An 18,267-nucleotide genomic window follows, 5' to 3' on the forward strand; every position below is an offset into this window, starting at 1 on the left:
TACATATATATATATGTATACAATGGGCTTCTTTTCAGTTTCCGTCTACCAAATCCACTCACAAGGCTTTGGTCGGGGCTTCTTTCTGCCAAATCCACTTGTATGGCTTTGGTTGGCCCAAGGCTATTGTAGATGTGTGCACAAGATGTCATGCAGTCAGACTGAACTTGGAACCATGTGGTTGGGAAGCAAGCTTCTTACCACACAGCCACGTCTCCACGTATATACAGTGTGTGGGGGGGGGGGGAAATAAATATTCGTACATGTCAAAATTCTTTATTTATTTAATTTCTAATGAACATAAATGGGATATACCAATACTATATTTGCATACACATGCATAAACTAAGAATATGCAAAAGAAACTAATAAATCATAGTAACTAATGAATTTATATACAATTATAAATATTTAGGGGTGAAAAAAGTATTCGTGCAGAATAAATTTATGAGTTTCTATTCCACAAAATACTGTTAAAATAATTTTTTTTTTACTAGAACTTTCTCGTTTGTTCCAATAATCTTATCAGTGGTCATTTTTAAGTGTCAAAACGTTAGTTTCTTCATTCAGCACTGAGACAACATAAAGTAGTGTCATAATAATGGCGAAAAGTAAAGAACTCACAAATTCAGGGAAAAACTTAATTATTGAACAGTGGAAAGCAGGTAAAAGTTACAGAAAAACATCAGAGACCCTTTGTATTCCATTTTCTACTATATCTTCATTTATTCAAAGATATAAAAAATCGGGAACTGTTGAAAATAGAGTAAGATCCGGTGCACCATGCAAGATTTCCCCTCCCCTAGATCTTTAAGAAAAATGAAGCGAAGAATAAAAAAAAAAAAAAATGCAATGATCATCAGAAAGGAGTTGTAAGATTTGTTAGCTTCAGGGACTAGTGTTACACTACGCACAATCTGCAATGAACTTCATAGGAATGAACTGAAGTCACGCTCTCCTAGAAAAACTCCACTGTTGACTAAAAGGCATAGAGATGCCCATTTAAAATTTGTTTATGAACATAAAGATAAATCTGATACATTCTGGGAAAATGTTCTTTGGACAGATGAGTCAAAAATTGAATTGTTTGGACGAAATTCATGCAGCTATCTTTGGAGGAAAGATGGTACCCGCCTATTTGCCGAAAAACTCAATTCCTACTGTAAAGTTTGGAGGTGGCAACATCATGGTGTCGGGGTGTTTCTCTGCAAATGACACTGGCAATTTACATGTAATAGATGGTAGAATGAATGCAGAGATGTACCAAAATATTTTGAACAATAATTTATGGGATTCTGTAGAAAAGCCCCAGCTTTGTGAAGAGTGGGTTTTACAACAGGATAACGACCTTAAGCACACGGTGAAATCTACCATAAAATGGATTGTCAACCACAATATAAAATTATTAGAATGGCCATGCCAGTCACCTGACTTGGACCCCATTGAAAATTTGTGTTATTTGAAAATTAAGATTCATTCAAGAGCCCCAACGTGCATTCCAGATTTGAAAAAAAATTGTCAAGAAGAATGGGCAAAAATTCCTAAAGAAACATGCGAGTCATTGATTAAGAACTACAAGAAGAGATTGGTTGAAGTGGAACTGAATAATGGTTATGCTACGAAGTATTAAATCAGAATTGTCAGTTATTTATGTTCTGTATGAATACCTTTTTTCACCTCTAAATATTTATAATTGTATATAAATTCATTAGTTACTATAATTTATTAGTTTTTTTTGCATATTCTTAGTTTATGCTTGTGTATGCAAATATAGTATTGGTATAACCCATTTATGTTCATTAGAAATTAAATAAATAAAGAATTTTGACATGTATGAATATTTACCCCCCCCCCCCACACACACACTGTATGTAGTTTTATTTTATGGCGAAGTAGTTTTAGACAGTTAGGTTTGGAAACTGTGTATCAATCATTTAGTTTAAGATTTTGTTAGTAATTTCATATTGATATCTCATTTGTCTTGTGATTGTTCTTTGTTGATTCCCAGACATTATTTACATGAGATTCCACAGGTGTTGACATCTAGTATTTATATGATTACTGTACAATTCATACACCTATTTTCATGTTTAATTGGACATCATTTACTTATTATATGATTTTTGATAATTTCCTCATTCATATTAGTTAACAGTTAGTAAATTGAATAAATTTAATGATATAAATTGAGTTTTTATATGTATATATGTGTGTGCGTGTACACATACATATTGTAGTTTTTAAAATTCCACTATACCAAAAATATGTAGTGTGTTAAAACTTCTCCACATCTCCATTTATGTTTCACTTTATTATCAGTACATCTGAAATATTTATCTGATATATATTGTATGGATATATGTATATGTATGTGTGTGTGTGTATACATATATATGTGTGTGTGTATATATATATATATATATATATATATATATATATAAAAAAAGAGAGAGAGAGAGAGAGATGGTCATCCCATAAATAATGCAGTTTTTTTATACTTTTATTTTTCAAAATAAATATAACCAAAGTTATTAATTTTTTAATCTAAAATATACTCTCCTTCATTTTCTACAATGTTCTTCCATCTATTTGATAGACTTGCAAGGTTCCTCTTCCAAAATTCACTTGTCCGTGGTGAAAAATACTCCTCCACTACTGTTCTGACCTCGTCTACACAATTCATATTTTTTCTGTCCAAACGATTTTAAAGACTGCAGAATAAATGATAATCAGATGGGCAATGTCTCGCAAATATGGTGGTTGGGGCATTGTCTCCTATTCAAACTGCTCCAGCCTTAGGAATGTCATTGTTTCTGTATGTGGCTAAACATTATCCTGATGGAAGAACACCTTTTGTCTTGAAACCAAAGTTGGTCGTTTTTCTTCTAGTGCTGACTTAAGCCGCTCAAGCTGCTCACAGTAGTTCTCCTTTGTTATTGTTTAATTATGGGTTTAAAAGTTCAAAATGGATTAAACCTTTCATATCCAACCAAACAGATAACAACACCTTATGTGGATGAAAACCTTCTTTAGCCTGGGGAATCAGTGTTTCTCCTTTCCCTACATTGCTTGACATTTTTATAGAGAACCTATTTCTTGTCACCAGTCACTATTCAGTCCAAAAAAGGTTCATTCATGAGATGTGACAGCAAAGAAGAGCACACATTCACTCTCTGCGCATGATTAGACTCGGAAAGTTTGTGAGGAACCCATTGACCCAATTTGCTGACTTTTCCGACAGCACGCACACAGGTGTCAATGAATGGTTGAATGACTAAATTCAAGCTTCTCTGTTAGTTCCTCAACAATTACTATGGGATTTTTGTCCACCAGGGTTTGCAGGATGTCCTTGTTGAGCTCTACAAATCTTCCAGGATGAGGCTCATCTTCTAGGCTGTAGTTTCCAGCTCAGAATTTCTGGAACCACTGTTGAAGCTGGCTTACACTTATTGTCTGATCCCCGTATACTGCATTAATATTCCTCACACTTTCTGTCGCTTTGTTGCCTTTATTGAAATCATAAAGCAAAATATGCTGAATATGCTCCTTTGTCACTTCCATTATAGCTTTGAAAAACTAACTGTTAAAATCAAATTGCACTCTTCAAAACTCACACTAAGAATACATACAAGGTAAAATTACCTGCTTTTATAGCAAGTTGATGCAGGTAGTTTATCGCTTACTCCTCCAACTTTTACTTCATGCAATTGAAAAAACTGCATTATTTATGGGATGACCCAGTATATGTATAAAACACATGTAATATTAAACTCATAACCTGTTATATGAAGTCTTTTCTATACACACTATTTTAATTCAAGATGTTTGCTTGAAGCAATTATGTTTCAAAATTAATTACAGTGTCGCAATTATCATAAGTAAACTATCTAATTTTCTGGTTTTTTTTTGTTTTTTTTTTAATATTAATTGCCTAACCATAAGGAAAGGAAATATGGGACGGCGAACAACTGATATGATAATGTTGTTTTTGATGTGTTAAGCCAGCTGAAATAGTTCTACACATGCACACTTACACACAAACATAAACATTGACTTAATGAGGTGCTGGGTATTTTACAGTTTCTCATTTTTGTGTTGAGATTTTATCTTTTCACTCACATGAGGGGTTTGGAATGATAAGAACTGTTAAAACATGGTTTATTCAGAAGGGGAGTGCTATACCCACGACTTTTATAAAGGCTCTGTGACTGGTCAGATAATGTGCTTGATAGTCATTCATTATTAGCGATGGAAGCAGTATTAATTCAAAATTTGCAATCTGTATACATACTTAAAATTTGTATATATTGAAGGCCTTTTAAAGTGTGGTAGTCATCTTGAAAAAACCTCTCTTATAGATGTTTAATGTTAAAAACAGAAAAATAGCAACAGAAAACTGATTCCAGCAATTCTACCACTGATGCTGGGCAACCTTTGCCTGCTGCTGTTATTTTTCTGTGTATCTAACACTATGTCTGTAAGAGATGCTTTCTCAAGACAAAGACCACACTTTAAAAGACTTTCAGCATATACACACTCAGTGTGTATACAGACTGTTAACTGATAATCAGTTTGAAGTTGATGGCTAGGGGAAATGATGGAATTCCAAATGGTTTATATCCTAGGGAGGAAGGCTTGCCTTATATTGGTTGGAATAGGACATTGATAGGGAAGACAGTATAGGTACTGGATGATGGGTATATCATGGGTATACAACTAACCCTCTCTGAAGAGTAGAGGCTTTTATAGTAATAATAGTAATAGCAGAAAAAGACAGTGAGGAGATAGCATAGTATGTGGGCTAGAAATAGAAGTGTGTTGGTATTAAAAATGTAGGTTAAAAATGATATACATCTAAAAGATGTTTTACTTATTCCAAGAATTTATATAGCTAATTATCTTTTATTATTACTGTTATATTTTTGTTGTTATTTGTTCATTTCTTCATTTACTTTATATTTCTATCATTTTCATAATCATGAAAAAATAACTTTGCTAATACTACTTATTTTCAAAGCATTTCTTGCAAATAGCTTAAGACTATTGCTTCAACTGGTGACAGGGTTGCTTCCAAAAGTCATAACACTACTACTACTAATAATTTATAATTTTTATTTTCTTAATTGACATTGGTGGTGAAGGTTTAGTTGATCTATACTTTGTATTTCAGAATATCATCAATCAATTTATATTATTCACATGAATCTGTTTTTGGCATTGATGTTATTGGCTAGATATTAAGATTACGTGTGTGCATGCAGGTACGTGTGCACATGCACACGCGCACACACACACACACACACACACACACACACACACACACACACACGAGGATGCTGACAAAAAAAAAATTAGAAAGACATTGATATTAGATATCAAAGATATGATCTTCTTGCATGGTTAAGAAAGAACTGAATGTTGAACACTGCATACTGTGTAAATGTATTTGTTCATATACTCTTACATGGCCACTGTTGTTTCAGCTAAGCATCATCAGACTATATATATATATATTTATATATATATATATATATATATATATATATATATATATATATATATATATATGTATATTATAATCATCATTTAAGGTCGATGTTAAATGATGATGCATATATAATGTATGTATATTGTTTTTCTCACACATGCAAGTAGATTCGTTTTGGATATTGGTTGGAGGTATTTCTATTTTCTTATTTGTTGTTTGTATTAAAAAGCTATATTAATTTGAAGAAATGAATGTGAAAGTTTACTCTTGTATCTTCAGTGCCACAATAAATATAGTAAAATGATTTAGTAAGTATGATTATAAAAGTATTAGTTTAACCTGTATAAGCATGTATCATGTATTTCAAATTTTTTACTCCTTTTTAAACTTTGCAAAGCTCAATAAATATATGGAAGTGTAAACAAAGAGTGGTTTCCTACTCTGTGATGAACAAGAATCAACAGTGTCTTAAGATCCCCACTTGATGTAAAGACGTAACTGTATGAAATATTTAGTTATTAAGTGTTGACAATCACCATATAATACAAAGGTTGTTTCCTGTTAAGCTGATTACTTGAACTGCTCTTTATACCATTTTATTTCCATTTTATTTGACTCATGTAGGTTTGTGAACATTGCATTTAACTTTTATCTACACTACGCAATCTTTGGCTTCATGCCTACCCAGAGAAGGCAACAAGATACCACAACAGTGTATCTCTCTTGACATTTTTAAGAAAGCCACAAAGCATCAGTTCAGTAATATACAAACATGTTTACATCAGTCTTGAAAATAATGTTTGGAAGATTTTATTCCAAAAAGAATTAACTCAATGATTTATTGACAAATATTTTTCATTAAAACTACTCAGTTGATAAAACCTAGCCTTCTATCACTATTGTTATTACCTCATAGGATTCTCACCAATTATCTTTCATTACCATTAAAACTGTGAATTATAATGTAATAGAACATACAGTCATTTGATTATACTACTTTTAAGCTAAACAGATTCAACATTTCTATTTAGTTTTTAAGCAAATAGCATCCAGTGGTGTTGAAGTGATGTTCAATATGACACAGGAGTCTACTTCACTATGTATTCAGCTAAGTGCCTCATCATCCATGAATAATTTTTTAGTATCAGTTGAGGAAATGAACTTTAGATTGTTACTTTTCCTATTAAATTGCAAGAAATATTAATTCTTCTATATATGTATTTTGTACTTAAACAGTTCTGTGAAATAAATTAATCTCATTTGATCTTGACTTAAACTATTTTTTGATAAACTGAATATTGTTTGTAGAGTTATTTTACATCTTTGCCTCACAACTATTGTGTGAACCTGTAGGAGAAGGGATAGAATTAAGGAAATACTTGAACCAGTTCTATATAAACTTGTAATTGCTTAATCAGTCTAAAACAAACTTGTATTTTAGTAAGTTCATAACTATTTCATATCTTGAAAGCATGGTTTAATCATATCAGTTAAGTAAAATTGAATTAAATACGAAGGTATCATTATTATTATATATCTGATTCTTATATTTTACCTCTAGTTTCAGTCATTAGACTGCAGCTATGCTGGGGTACCACCTTCAAGAGCTTAGTCAATCATATTGACCCCTGTACTTATTTTGGTCTAAGGCTTATATTATTGATTTCTTTTCAATAAACTACTAAGTTATGGGATATAAAGGGTCACAATATATCAGAATTAGCATACGTATTTGAAGAACTTGTGCACAGTTTCTGTTTACTAAATTTCTTTTGTAAGATTTTAGACAACCCAAGGCTATAATAGAAGACACTCAAGGTGCTCCACAGTGAAATCAAACTCACATGGTTGTGGTGTCAACTTCTTGATCACATAGCCAAGTTTGATCCTTATTTCTATGAAAGTGGTTTTCTGCTAAATTAAATAAAACATTGTAAATAACTTTTTACTGTATTAAATTAATACTAAAAAGCTATTGCTGAAAATTCTCCAATTTAACTCTGCAAATCAAAAGATATTATCAAACTACTTTAGTCGCAGTACAACATAACTGTTTGATAGTTATAGATGAAGTGAACAAACTTAGCTTGTCCATGTCAGCCTAAAACAAATATGTGTATAAACATTAAATTGATGATTGTGTAATGTTAAAGTGCTGTTATGTGCATAGTTTACTAATATTATTGAAAATACTATCAAAGCTTTATTTTATTATTAACCTTATGCCTGTTCTGTGTATCACACGTGACACACACGGCTTATATCACTGGCATCCATGCATTTATGATACACATTCTCAATTTTTTTTCAACTACCAGAGTAACTTGAGACTTATGAAAGGAAACCTTTATATTACTCAGAATGTATGAAACAAAGGCTAACTAAAAGTCTGAAAACAAGCATGGGCATTTAGGACAAACTTATGAAAATGTTTTGGACAGGCAAAGGGTAAAGTAACTTTCTGGTGAAAATCTTCCTATTTTAATGGGAGAACATTCATCAGACTAATATGGTCACCAAGAGAGCCAAACAGATATTAACCAAACTAAATCTCATTATGTTGAACTTACTTTAATGTTTATTCAAAATATATTGTCAGCAGTTTTTTTCTTTTCTTCATCAGCTGACATTGCCGAACATCTGTGTGAACGAGTCCTAAGTGTTCTTTTCGAGATCTGGATTTTAGCATGTGCTCGATGTTTTCCATCCCCTTCCTTATGGAAGACTTTCCGTAATATGTGTGTTGATTGGCGCCATCATGATGCCCTTGTCCAACAGTGGCATCGCATCAACCATGCACTGTTATCGCGTTTGCTCAAGATCATGTATGGACCCAGTTATCCTGAATTACAAATATGTAAGTTGAATATTCTTCTCAATATCTTTTGCCTTTTAAAAAAATTGTAAGTAAATATTACACCTATTATTATTATTGTTATTATTATTGAATGAGAGAGTAGTGCATGCCATCAAAGAGACACTGGAGTACAAATATATGAAGCCCAATATACCCATCATGACTACCCATCTCATAAGAATACACCAGGTACATGCATCACAGCCATATGCGTGCAACATGGTGATCTCATGTCAAGATAAACAGCCTATTTAGAATTTACTTCAGGTTGTGCAGCCTATCCTGCTCAAAAAGTTTCTGAATGACAGTTTAAGGATGATGAACTCATGTTTCCAGTGGTGAATTATCCAAATCCCAAAGGGTTCCTCTCAACACATGGTTATGATGCTCCCCAACTACTCTACTTGTGATCAAAGATGCACTTGTCAGCCACTAAGGGACATGCTCAACTGGTTATGGTCAAACAACTGACGAGCAAATCTGTGGTATTGAGCAGATTGTTGGCTGTAGTCTATCTTTTATATCAAGACAAAACATGTACATGATAACACTTTTAATCATTTAAGATCAAAAGCCATAAGAGCCAGTGCCTGGCCTGGTACTGCATTAGGGCATTTATCAATAATATTAATACGCTAACTTTTTGTTTTTGTACGTACCTGTTGTGTGCATCACACTTACTTAAAAAAAGTGGCAAAGCGAGAGAGAGGAGGACAGAAAGGAAGTCAGAGAGAGAGTGAAAGAGACAGTGAGCGGTGATGGTGTTCCTTTTGTGTTTTTAAATGTATCAGAGAGGACGTGAGAAAGAGAGAAAAAGTGAGAGAGTGAAAGAGACAGTGAGTGGTGACAGCGTTCATTTTGTGTTTTTAAATGTTTATCACATCGCAAGAGAAGTAGATACATAGATACATATAGACATCGTTAAATCAAAAGCAGGAGAGAAGAAGGACACAAAAGAAGTGAAAGAGAAAGTGAGAGAGACAGCAGATCCATAAATCCAAAGAAAAGTTCATGCATACACACAATTGTCAATTTCAGTTTTCATTACCATACAAGGATAAAATTAACTCACAAATGGCTGAGTACTCCACAGACATGCATAACATTAACGTAGTTCTCAGGGAGACTCAACTTCACACAGAATATGACAAGGCTTGTCCCTTTTAATTACAGCTACAACTTGAAACATATATATATATCAATGTATTTGTGTGTGTGTATAGTTAGTTAAAACATGTTTGCAATAATAAGTGTCGCATGGTGGAAATAAACGCAATTACCAAACTTTCATTCATAAATCCATTTTTTATTTCGTTCTTTTGCATTTCAATTTGTACATTGAGGTTTCTTTGAACATGTACGATGTTAAGGTTAAATAGTAATTCTGTTTATGTTTGTGTAACAGATATTTTGGTTGGATTATATAGTCATTGGTGTTACATTACTTACTATATTCTGTAACTGTCACAATATATTTTTCTAGACCTGAATTGTTTGTGGGGAGGGGGCCAGTTGATTAGATCGACCCCAGTACATAAGTGATACTTAATTTATCGACCCTGAAAGGACAAAAGGCAAAGTCGATCTTGGCAGAATTTGAACTCAGAACGTAAAGACAGACGGTCATAATATACAAACATTTCTCATGGCACCAGTACACTGTTTACAGACGCTTACATTTTTTATGTTTTCCGTGAATTTTTCACGGGTCTAGCTAGTTATAATTATTATTACTATTATTATTATTAGACAATACAAACAGCGCGATGCAATTGCAATAAATATTTTATTGGTTGAATGATGTTTTGACAGCTAGCATGTCTTTGTCAAGTTCAAATTGAAAAGTGATGCATAGAAATTCAAAATTATAGAAATTCAAATCCAAAATTTGAACAAGGGCAACCAGTGTTTCCATGTTGATGGAATGACATCATCAGTCTTCAGTTTTCAAGTTTACAACTGGCAAAAAAAGAACAAAAGAATAGAGAGAAAAAAAAGAGAAGAAAAGAAAAAGGAAGAATATTTAATCAAACAGTTTTGTGTAAATATGATGAAATTCTGTCATTTTATTCATCCCTCCAGGATGTGATGTTAATAACTCATAAACATATTTCTCCTCATGCATTTTGAGAACTGAAAGTGTAGCATATTCAGAATGTTTTCTGAGAATATACACTTTCAAGTCCTTTTCAAAATTGCAGTCATTTGATGTAGGATGTTTGGCAGATTCTGTTATTGTGTCTAATGTCATATCTGTGTCCATTGAATCTTTTGTTTAATTGTTCTGTTGTACAACCAACATAAATCAAGTTGTGATTGGTGCATTCTGCTGCATACACCAAATGGGAATCTCTACATGTCTCACCTTCCGTGTAAATCATTACATTTCTGTTATGATTCCCGACGGAATTGACTTAACTCATGCTGCACAATTCACAAAGCTTACCTCTTTTGCGGCTGTTTTCCAAGGTACAACATGCAGAAACTCCAATGTTAGTTTCCTTGGAGTCAGAAGTACAGGTTAATAGTTCTCTTATATTTTTATTCCATCTAAAGGCTACAATAGGAGCTGAGAAAATATTTGTTTGAAACAAAGATATTTTTCCACATGCTGGTAACTTTCATGTAACACTTTTGAAATGCCAATGGAATTTTGGTGCCAGTTAATCATTGAAGGAATTCTGTTACATATTGTACTTTGTTTGCTAAAATTATGCATGAAAGTTTGGCTTTCTTTACTAATCTTAGTTATGTCATTTGCTATTTCCTTTAATTGTGATTCACTGTAACTGTGTTTGACATTGTTGGCACTCCGTCGCTTACGACGTCGAGGGTTCCAGTTGATCCAATCAACGGAACAGTCTGCTCGTGAAATTAACGTGAGTGGCTGAGCACTCCACAGACACATGTACCCTTAACGCAATTCTCGGGGATATTCAGCGTGACACAGTGTGACAAGACTGGCCCTTTGAAATACAGGTACAACAGGTACACCAAAAGCATTTACATGTTTCCAGTAATCCCCTATGTCAGTACAAATCCATTTTATCCTCAAAAATTGGGGTTTCAGATTTGACCAAATTATATGATGTGGATGATCAGAACAGCAGTGGAGGTAGATGTGGGATGATGTGGGCTTGCAAAATAACTCTATCACTATTCTGTCTCCAGAAAATTTAACTTTTGTGTCCGAAAATTCAATGCTAGTTTTTGAAAAACTATACGTAAATTTTATGTTGGACTTAAAGCCATAGTTTTTAGCATAACAGTCACAGAAATGCAAGAAGTCAATTAAACTATCCTATGATCCTTCCCAGACAAAAAAGACATCATCAATGAACTGTTCATTGATGACATCTTGCATTTCTGTATAACTGTTACGCTAAAAACTACGGCTTTAAATCCAACATAAAATTTATGTATAGTTATTCAAAAACTAGTGTTGAATTTTTGGACACAAGAGTTAAGTTTTCTGGAGGCAGAATAGTGACAGAATTATTTTGCAAGCCCACGTCATCCCACATTTGCCTCCACTGCTACTCTGATCATTCACATCATATAATTTGGTCAAATCCAAAATCCCAATTTCAGAAGATAAAACAGATTTGTACTGACTTAGGCGATTACTGGTAGCATGTAGCTGCGGTTACAGTGAATCACGATTAAAGGAAATAGCAAATGACATGGCTAAGATTGATAATGGGGAGGTATGAGAAGGTGGGGAAGTGTGAGTGTGTAATAAAGAGAAAGTGACACAGCATGCATTAAGGAAGCTTAAATGAGCTCACCTGAGTTAACCAGTTTATATTCATGCTTAAGGAAGTTTTGAGTCATCTAGGGATGGGTGGGGGATATGTGTTTCTCTTTTTGTTTTTATATGTTCTAGTTTAAACTTACTTTATTTGTTACAAACTGTTCCACCCCTCACCTCTTTACAGTTCTGTCACACTTTCCACATTGATCTTGTTTCACCAGTATCCTTTGCCTTCACATTCTCACCTCTTAGCATGCACAGTTTCATACCATCCACTTAACAATCATACGCACACACACACACACACACCAATACTCCACACCCCATTGACCTACACCACTATCTTCAACATTTGCATACCTCTACACACAAACATACATATACCACACTAAAGCACATGCACACACACACGTACACCACTCCTCTTTTACGCCCTCTTTCTAACACTCTACACTCTTATACTTGCACCTTCATACCTGTCCCTTCCTCCTTTCTAAAATCCAACCCACCCATAAAACATTATTCCTACCTGGTTTCTAACCCATTACTCATTTTTACCCTTTTCACTGACTATTCCTCTTGATCACTCCCTATATGCTTCTCTCTTGCTTCTGGTGAAGTGCAAACTTCCAAAACATTAAGATGCTTTCTCTTTCCATCAAAGCTTTAAGCGAATATCTTATTCACTAAGCTTTATTCCTATTATCCCCTTTTTAATTTTTCGCCATATTTACACACACATACACACATACACATGCATAAAGTTTAAAAAATGTATAGTAAACACACAAATGAACAGAAAACACACACAGAAGGTCCCCAACTCCTCATCAATTATTGGCCAAAGGGTCAAATGCAATATACATGTATACACATACACACACATGCACATATGAATATCATCATCATCATCATCATCATCGTTTAACGTCCGCTTTCCATGCTAGCATGGGTTGGACGATTTGACTGAGGACTGGTGAAACCGGATGGCAACACCAGGCTCCAGTCTAATTTGGCAGAGTTTCTACAGCTGGATGCCCTTCTTAACGCCAACCACTCAGAGAGTGTAGTGGATGCTTTTACGTGTCACCCGCACGAAAATGGCCACGCTCGAAATGGTGTCTTTTATGTGCCACCCGCACAAGCCAGTCCAGGGGCACTGGCAACGATCTCGCTTGAAAATCCTACGGGAGCCAGTCAGGCGGTACTGGCAACGGCCACGCTCAAAATGGTGCATCTCATGTGCCACCCGCACAAGAACCAGTCCAGGGGCACTGGCAACGATCTTACTTGGCTTGCCGGGTCTTCTCACGCACAGCACATTTCCAAAGGTCTTGGTCAGTAGTCATCGCCTCGGTGAGGCCCAATGTACGAAGGTCTTGCCTCACCACCTCAGCCCAGGTCTTCCTGGGCCTACCTCTTCCACGGGTTCCCTCAACTGTTAGGGTGTGGCACTTTTTCACGCAGCTATCCTCATCCATTCTCACCACATGTCCATACCAGTGCAATCGTCTCTCTTGCACGCCACAACTGATGCTTCTAATGTTCAGCTTTTCTCTCAAGATACTTACACTCGGAAGCTATCGACTACCTCTAGTTTTTCACCCTGGAATGAGATAGAAGTTGTTTCCTGTTTGTTTACAGTCTTTATTGCACCTGAACATCTGCCACAAATAAAAACTAACTTGCTAGTTAACCTGCCTTTGATGTTGCTGCACCTCTTATGTGTCCATAGCTTGCACCGGGTACATCTTATAGAGTTACTACCTACTCCTTTTCTACATACTGAGCAGGGCCATCTACCTGAAGGGGTTTGTGTTTTATCTACCTTCCTACTTATTAGGATTTTGGTTTTAGCTAGGTTGACTCTAAGGCCCTTCAATTCTAGACCTTGCTTCCACACCTGAAACTTCTCCTCTAGTTCTGATAGTGACTCTGCAATTAGGGCAAGGTCATCAGCATAGAGGAGCTCCCAGGGGAAACCTGTCTTGAACTCCTCTGTGATTGCCTGGAGGACTATGATAAATAAGAGGGGGCTGAGGACGGAACCTTGGTGGACCCCTACCTCTACCCGGAATTCATTGCTGTACTCATTTCCAACCCTCACCTTACTGGCAGCATCTCTGGCAGCATCTCGCACAGCTCTCACTAACCATTCTTCTATCCCAAGTTTCCTCATTGACCACCAGATAAGGGATCGGGGGACCCTGTCAAAGGCTTTCTCCATGCCAACGAAAGCCAGGTACAGAGGTTTATCCTTAGCTAGGTATTTCTCCTGCAACTGTCTCACTAGAAATAAGGCATCAGTAGTGCTTTTACCTGGCACGAACCCAAACTGCATCTCATCTAAATTGATTCGCTCCCTAATTAGTTGGGCTATCACCCTCTCTGTAACTTTCATAACCTGATCTAACAGCTTGATGCCTCTGTAATTATTTGTATATATATATATATATTTTTCCATCTGTTTTATTTTTTTGACAGCTGAAGAAGATTGCCAACTCATACCTCCAGAAATGACGAATGACTGTATAGCCCAAAGTTGGTTCCGTTTCTTACATATACTGCAGAACCCTGTCGACCTATGCCATCCAGAGATTATCAGCCAAACACCAAAATTCATTGAGATGGTTTTGGCTTGTACCAATGTCATTGACCCTTCTGAACATGAATGTTTGAAATCTTTACCAGTTATATTTTTTCACTCCATGCATGGTATATCAGTTATGGTCAATGCCTTTCTTGGTGAGTAACAGACAGCATCTTGTTCAAATCTCATAACATTGTGTGTATGTGTGTAGGTATGTGTGTAGGCATGTGTGTGTATGTACATACACACAGACATGTATGTATATGAGTGTGTATATATATATATATATATATATATATATATATATATATATATAATTTGAGTGGCTAATTCACAATTTTACAACCTAAAGGCAGAAATATATAATATGCATGTGTATGTCTGTATATATCTATATCTATATCTAAATCTATCTATCTATCTATATATATATATATATATATATATATATATATATATATATATTCAGGGTTATTCAAAAACAATGAACCAATTTCATTACGCAATATTTTAATTAGGAAAAGCAATAGAAAACTCCAGCTAAGTCACGAGTATTTATTCACAATCAACTTTTATTTTCTGTCTTACAAGTGTTACAAGTGTTGAATCATCAGTCACCCTTTTTCTCACTTCAGAGCAACTTTGGAGACATCTCAAAGAAGCCTTCAACCCTGACTTTTTAGTTCCTATCATGAAGTATGGAAGTGGCTCTGTGATTATGTGGCCAGCTGTATCACAGAATTCTCTTGCCTCTTTAATTGTTCTGCATGACAAATTTAACACCAAGGATTGTCTGAGTACTTTGGGTGATCATGTTCATCCTATGAAATGAACATTGTTTCTCTGATGGTAGTACAATCATCCAGATCAATAAATGCTTCAATTTACATGGCTAATGTTATTCAAAATTGATACAAAGAACACAGAAGTGAAGTAGATCACTTGGATTAGTTCCTCCACAACCACTGGCTCTCAATATAATCAGACATGATGCATTTTGAAGCAGCAAATGAGAAGCCACTTGCCTCTGACATCATCATTGAAGTAGCTAAAGCAGGTTTCACTTGATGAATGGCTCAAAATCTCCCTAACAGCTGATCAGAAAAACAATGATTCCATAATATGATGGACGCCTGTACTATTATTAGAATGGGTTAACTGTATGTCCACAAAGAAGGGATTAACTGTGTAGTCATAAAAGGTTTTTCAGTAGCTCCATTATTGGAGTACTTCGTGTAAGGATTAATCTAAACCCTTTCTCCCAGAATGAATTAAGTTACATCTGTATCAAACATTTTCTAAGATTTTCTACTAAGCAGCTAAACAACTGGACAGAAAGTGCATATATATGTACAAGGTTTTATCTATTAATATAGAAGTCAGCATTTTTAACCATATTGTCTATTTATTTCAGGTATTCCCCAGTGTACTAAGGATTTAGCTAATTCTACAAATACATCTAATACTCGAACTTCCAGCACAGCATGTACTCCACCTGGTCAACGGAAACCACCCATGAGACCTTTCTCTGCTGTTACAGCACCACTCACCCAAAAAAGTAACTAATGATTCTTATTAGTCTTAATAAGTTTTTTTTGTAATATAAAAGAGTACTCTTTCAGAATCAAAATATAAATCATTGTTGCTCTATTTAATGTTTGTATATGACGCTATAGTTGGTATCCTGGAGACTATTTTTTTTTTATATAGTTATTTCAAGTAACTATATAGTCAAAAAAAAATGTTTCAATTTATTGAGGCCATTGTTTTCTACCGACCTTAACCACCTTGCTACAACATATTATTGAAATACACTGCTTTTGTTTTAATCATCATCATCGTTTAACGTCCGCTTTCCATGCTGGCATGGGTTGGACGATTTGACTGAGGACTGGTGAAACCGGATGGCAAAACCAGGCTCCAATCTGATTTGGCAGAGTTTCTACAGCTGGATGCCCTTCCTAATGTCAACCACTCAGAGAGTGTAGTGGGTGCTTTTACGTGTCACCCGCACAAAGGCCAGTCAGGCGGTACTGGCAATGGCCACGCTCAAAATGGTGTATTTTATGTGCCACCCGCACAAGAGCCAGTCCAGGGGCACCGGCAACGATCTCGCTCAAAAATCGATCTCGCTCGAAAATCGATCTTGCTCGAAAATCGATCTCGCTCGATTTTGAAAATAATGAAGAATTTAGTAAAATCATTTTGTCATTATGAAGCTGATGTTTAGAACTTAAATTTACATAAAATTTTGATGGAAACCTTTAAAATAAGTCACTTTCAAGCAGGAAGCTTATATTATCATAGAAACATAGATGGTCTCAGGAGCATTGGTGTCAAAAGATTAAACATTTTCTTTCAATAATCAACAGGAAGAGCAGATTTAACACCAGAAAGAAGCAGGGAAATTTGGAAAATAAGTCATAATCTTAATTATTTGACAAAAATTAATGTAAAGATTCTGTACATGGGAAATGTATTTACAGAGATGTGTGTGTGTGCGTGTGTGTTTCTATTTCAGTATGTATGGACATTGTTATGTTTGTATATGCAGGAATGTGTACATGTGTATACAAAGTTGTCTATATGCTATAGCTGTTGTCATCATCATCATCATACATCCGCTTTCCAGGCTGGCATGGGTTGGATAGTTGACAGGGAGCTGTCTATTGTAGCATGGTTTCTATGGCTGGATACCCATCCTGACTAACCATTTAACAGAGTGTGCTGGATGATTTGTATGTGCCACTGGCATGGGTGCTTTTTATGTGGCACCATCACCTGAAAGGACAAGCCTGTGTGTGTGGAGGACAGGGATTTTATTTAGCTTAACACCTCAATATGTATACACGCATGTCTTTGTGTCTGTACACGGAGAATGTGTCAATTAAGCATAAGAAGAGCCATATCTCTGTGAGCACACTGTATGTGAGTTTGTCAATTAAGCACTGAAGTTCAGTTTACCACTGTACACCATCCACTAACATCATCTAACGCCAGTGTTCAGATTGAATAAAACATGGCAATACTGACAAATAAAGAGAATTATATTTGTTTGTAAACAACAGCACTTCATCTTAGGGAATTATAGTGCGTCAATAAACTGTTATATGTATTTCTTTTGAACTTATATCATAATTACATGTGGAATAATTAAAAAAAAAAAGTTTGTACTTTTTTATTTTCCTGCACTTTAATTTTTTCTAATTTCTTTATAATATTATTTCAGCTTCCTCCAAGTCTTCATCAACATCATCTAATTTATGCAAAATGGCTTCACCGCTAACACCTTCAATAGGCACAGGTCAACTCCTGTTGGACTGCAGTCTCACAATGGCACCTAACCGTCCTCAATGTAATAGTATTTTGAATCTTTTTGGTGCCTGGCTTTTTGAGGCAGCTTTGGCTGGAGTTATGTTGCATCCTTGTCACAGTGAAACAGGTATGTATATTAGTGAAATGGTACTTTACATTTCATGATTAATGTACAATCAAAGAACTGTTAATGTGGAAGCCATACAGATTTAAAGTAAATGAGAAACAAGTCAGACATTAACAACATTGATGAATTTATTTGT

General features: G+C 35.0%; 1 protein-coding gene across 13 annotated transcripts in view; it reads left to right on the top strand.

The window, feature by feature from the left end:
• The window catches only part of LOC106878239 (ral GTPase-activating protein subunit beta), a 139,455-nt gene that overhangs the window by 44,828 nt on the left and 76,360 nt on the right, over window positions 1-18,267 (top strand). For 11 of the 13 annotated variants that reach the window (XM_089349107.1, XM_089349104.1, XM_089349110.1 and 8 more), the window contains 4 exons: window positions 8,112-8,345; window positions 14,584-14,844; window positions 16,104-16,247; window positions 17,919-18,131. In XM_089349107.1, coding sequence (XP_089205233.1) covers window positions 8,112-8,345; window positions 14,584-14,844; window positions 16,104-16,247; window positions 17,919-18,131 — 852 coding nt within the window. Of the gene's footprint in view, window positions 1-8,090; window positions 8,346-14,583; window positions 14,845-16,103; window positions 16,248-17,918; window positions 18,132-18,267 lie in introns of all 13 variants that reach the window. The other 2 variants (XM_089349105.1, XM_089349115.1) reach the window with 1 other exon arrangement.

Source organism: Octopus bimaculoides, chromosome 3 (assembly GCF_046866305.1).
Source record: "Octopus bimaculoides isolate indiv1 chromosome 3, ASM4686630v1, whole genome shotgun sequence".
Taxonomy (NCBI): Eukaryota; Metazoa; Mollusca; class Cephalopoda; order Octopoda; family Octopodidae; genus Octopus; species Octopus bimaculoides.